At 48.9% G+C, this 3,331-nt stretch overlaps 1 protein-coding gene across 1 annotated transcript; it reads left to right on the top strand.

The window, feature by feature from the left end:
- The first annotated feature begins 324 nt into the window (after nt 1–324).
- On the top strand, nt 325–1,830 carry LOC123130578 (protein CYTOKININ-RESPONSIVE GATA TRANSCRIPTION FACTOR 1). The gene is made up of 3 exons (XM_044550446.1): nt 325–711; nt 843–1,226; nt 1,390–1,830. Exons 1-3 carry the CDS (start codon nt 508–510, stop codon nt 1,828–1,830), a joined length of 1,029 nt encoding a protein of 342 aa, XP_044406381.1. The 5' UTR covers nt 325–507.
- The last annotated feature ends 1,501 nt before the right edge of the window (nt 1,831–3,331 follow it).

Below are 3,331 nucleotides of genomic sequence, written 5' to 3'. Positions count from 1 at the left end.
CTAAATATTGCACTAGTTGGGGAGTGGGGCGCTGGGGGCACATGCTGCAGTTGCATGGGATCTTGGGTTGGGCTTGGGAATGAATGTTTGCATGCACAATGTCCAATAATGTGTTTGTTCGACTTTTGCTTCCTCATCTCTTTAATTTCCTGTGTCCCTGTGCTCATTTTCTTTCTCACTCTAGGAAAGGGATCGTAGACATCCTTCTAAGTCTCTCTATGTGCAAGCTAGAGAGAGAGAGAGAGGGGGAGGGTGTTAGCTTGATAGTAGCTCTTGGCTCCCTTAGCTCCCCTTTACAAAAAAAGGACGTGTCACTCTCCACTATCCATGATCACTCTGGGCCCCCGTAAATTGCCCCTCCAACTGCAGATCTCTACACACCTCTCCACCCCTAACTAGGCTGCGTCTCCCTTATATCCACCCTGATCTCTTCCACCTCTGCTCACAGTCCCTGCAGATAGCTTGAGGGCTAGAGATCTCTCCTTCTCGTTCCTCCTCTTCCCTCGGATGTCTACCATCTACATGAGCCAGCTATCTACTCTCCCTCTAATGGATGGAGATCAAGATCAAGGGCACTTTCAAGCCTTTCATCTACCCAAAGATCCTCCTATCTTGTTCCCTTTCATGATCGACAACCCAGTGGAGCATCAAGGGCAAGGCTATGGAGACCAGCACTCGAGGCAGCAATTTTTTGGTGAATCTAATCAGCAGGTGAGGGGGGGGGGTTCACAACTAGCTAGCTACACAAATATATGTCAATATCGATGTGTTCCAACGTTTTTAGTACATGCAAGCTCTTCTTATAATCCTGCTCCCTGGCTTGCTTTTTCTTTCTCTTGTAGTTCAATGATCACATGATGATGAGCGGAGGATCTGCGGACGTCTTTGCCACATGCTCCCCGTTCGGACCTACCATCCAAAGCATCGGCAGTGACATGATCCAGAGATCCTCATACAATTCCTATGATTTCGAAGCCACACATGCCGGCGATGGATCGACCAGCCAGTGGGCATCCGCCAAACCGCCGGTGAAGATGAGGATCATGAGAAAGGCGCCAACGAATGATCACCAAGGAGGGACGGCGAGAAAGCCAAGGAGAAGGGCACAAGCACACCAAGGTGATGAGAGCCAGCAGCTGCAGCATCCCATGGGTGTTATCAGAGTGTGCTCAGACTGCAACACCACCAAGACCCCCTTGTGGAGGAGTGGTCCTTGTGGCCCCAAGGTGAAATATATTGCTAACTAGGCAAACTTCATGATCTATACCTGCACTGCACAATCTATGTACTTGCTTCATATCAACATGTACATATAACACACAATAGTACAGATTGCTACACACTTATTTATTTAACTGTACCTTTTTCATGCGTCTATGGTTCATGCAGTCTCTTTGCAACGCATGCGGCATACGCCAAAGGAAGGCTCGCCGCGCCATGGCTGCAGCGGCGGCCACTGCCGCCACCAACGGTGGGGTGGCGTCTGCTTCCAGTGGCGGTGTGGCGGAAGGGGCCACGCAGGCGAGCGATGCATCGCAAGCGGTGAAGGCAACAAAGAAGGAGAAGAGGGCTGTGGACCTCGACCGGTCGCTGCCATTCAAGAAGAGGTGCAAGATGGTTGATCATCCTACCGTTACCTCCACCAAGGCCGTGGCTGTCGATGCCACTCCGAAGGATCAAGATCACGTTGTTGCCGAGGATGGCGCCATGGTGGAGAGACTGAGCAAAGCCGATCCACAGGCAGCATTCACTCACGGCTTCATGCGCGACGAGATCACCGATGCCGCCATGCTGCTCATGACCCTATCCTGCGGTCTTGTTCGAAGCTAGTACTAGCTAGCTAGCTAGTAGACACTAGACACTGATGAATGCAACTTGATTTGCATATCATGAGTATATTAGTCTTGTTATATTTTCTGTATCTTGTGATCTTGTTGTTTTGTGTTGTTGAGGAGATCGGTCGATCGGGGCGTACCGGTAGAGAGAGAAGAGAAAGAGGGAGAGGGAGAGGGAGAGAGGAGGGTGATCACATGTCTAGGGTAATAAGCGAAGCTCGATATTAGTTAGTATATGCAGTAACCCAGATTTGCTATGAGGGTGAGTTTTTTTTACAGTTTTCTTTCCTTTCTTTGCTCTGCTGCGGTTATTTAAACCAGTATAAATTGTGTTCGTCCTCTGTAGTACAATATGTAATAAAACATATTTCCGTAAGATCTTCGTTTTTCATTTGGAGCTGATAATGCGGAAAGGATCGATGACGGGAGAAGAAACTAGGGTGCATCATATTGGATGTGGTTCATATATGTGACATATCGTTACTACTCACATGCATCATATTGTCTGTCACAGTGTCAAAAAATGTCTATCCTCCTAATTGTGTATTGTTACTACTCCCTCATCGATCCTTATGGCTATGCATCCATCGATCGATGAGGGAGAAGAAACTACTGCGCATCATATTGGCTGAAGTATATTATAACATATGCGAGCTAATTGTGTATAGTTATCTACTTTTTGTCAGGTATTCTCATACTACTTTTCACCTTTTTTGGACACAGACATTCTACCTCATGGCTATGCATGCATGCATGCATGTGGGACAAATGAACCCCTTGATGTTTGGAGATCTGTGTCCTGCAACTTGCTACAGAACTACTACAGGCACCGATCGGTATGTAAATTTTTAGCCGTTTTACTTTACTGCACCAAATTAGCTTAAACATAACCTCGATCTTAACCTTGGGGTTTTTCCCCTAAACCCTAAACCCCTTTGGCGGCGCCCGAGGCGATCTAGGGTTTGGACGTGGAACAAGCTTCTCTCCTGCAGATTATCGGCGGGGCGAGAGAGACCGAGCGAGCGGGGGTCGGCGATGGCCACGCCGAGCACAAGCACGGGAGCGGGGGCGGCGAACGAAGATCAGTCCGCCCGCGCCGCCAGACGGAAACTGGAGGAAGCGTTGGGCAAACTGGATATCTCCCAGGAAGAAGCGACTCCTCTGGTGATCGATGATCGAGTCGATAGTGGTCCGGCGAAGTGGTTGGTGGCTGATAAAGTTCTTCACCGTAATCATCTTCACATCAAGACAATCATCAACGCTCTTCGGCCGGCGTGGGGCAACCCACGCGTTGCAGTTTCGCTCCGTAGGAATCAATATGTTTGTTGCGGAGTTTGAGAATCAGCGAGATAGGGATCGGGTCTGGAACGGATCGCCATGGCACATCAGCAAGAATGCCGTGGTGCTAGCGGAATTTGATGAGTGCATGAGGCCCGATGAGGTGAAGTTTGATCATTTGCAGATCTGGGCTAGGGTTATGAACTTGCCCTATAATT

The sequence above is a fragment of the Triticum aestivum genome, chromosome 6A, assembly GCF_018294505.1.
Source record: "Triticum aestivum cultivar Chinese Spring chromosome 6A, IWGSC CS RefSeq v2.1, whole genome shotgun sequence".
Taxonomy (NCBI): Eukaryota; Viridiplantae; Streptophyta; class Magnoliopsida; order Poales; family Poaceae; genus Triticum; species Triticum aestivum.
The sequence above is the reverse complement of the archived record's forward strand: the minus strand, read 5'-3'. Positions and strand labels throughout refer to the sequence as shown.

Bases quoted from the DNA above. Each gene is read 5' to 3' on its own strand.
- LOC123130578 (XM_044550446.1), top strand. From the start codon at position 508: ATGTCTACCATCTACATGAGCCAGCTATCTACTCTCCCTCTAATGGAT. The intron at 712-842 runs GTGAGGGGGGGG...TTTCTCTTGTAG, and splicing joins TTGGTGAATCTAATCAGCAG to TTCAATGATCACATGATGAT. The intron at 1,227-1,389 runs GTGAAATATATT...TGGTTCATGCAG, and splicing joins GTGGTCCTTGTGGCCCCAAG to TCTCTTTGCAACGCATGCGG.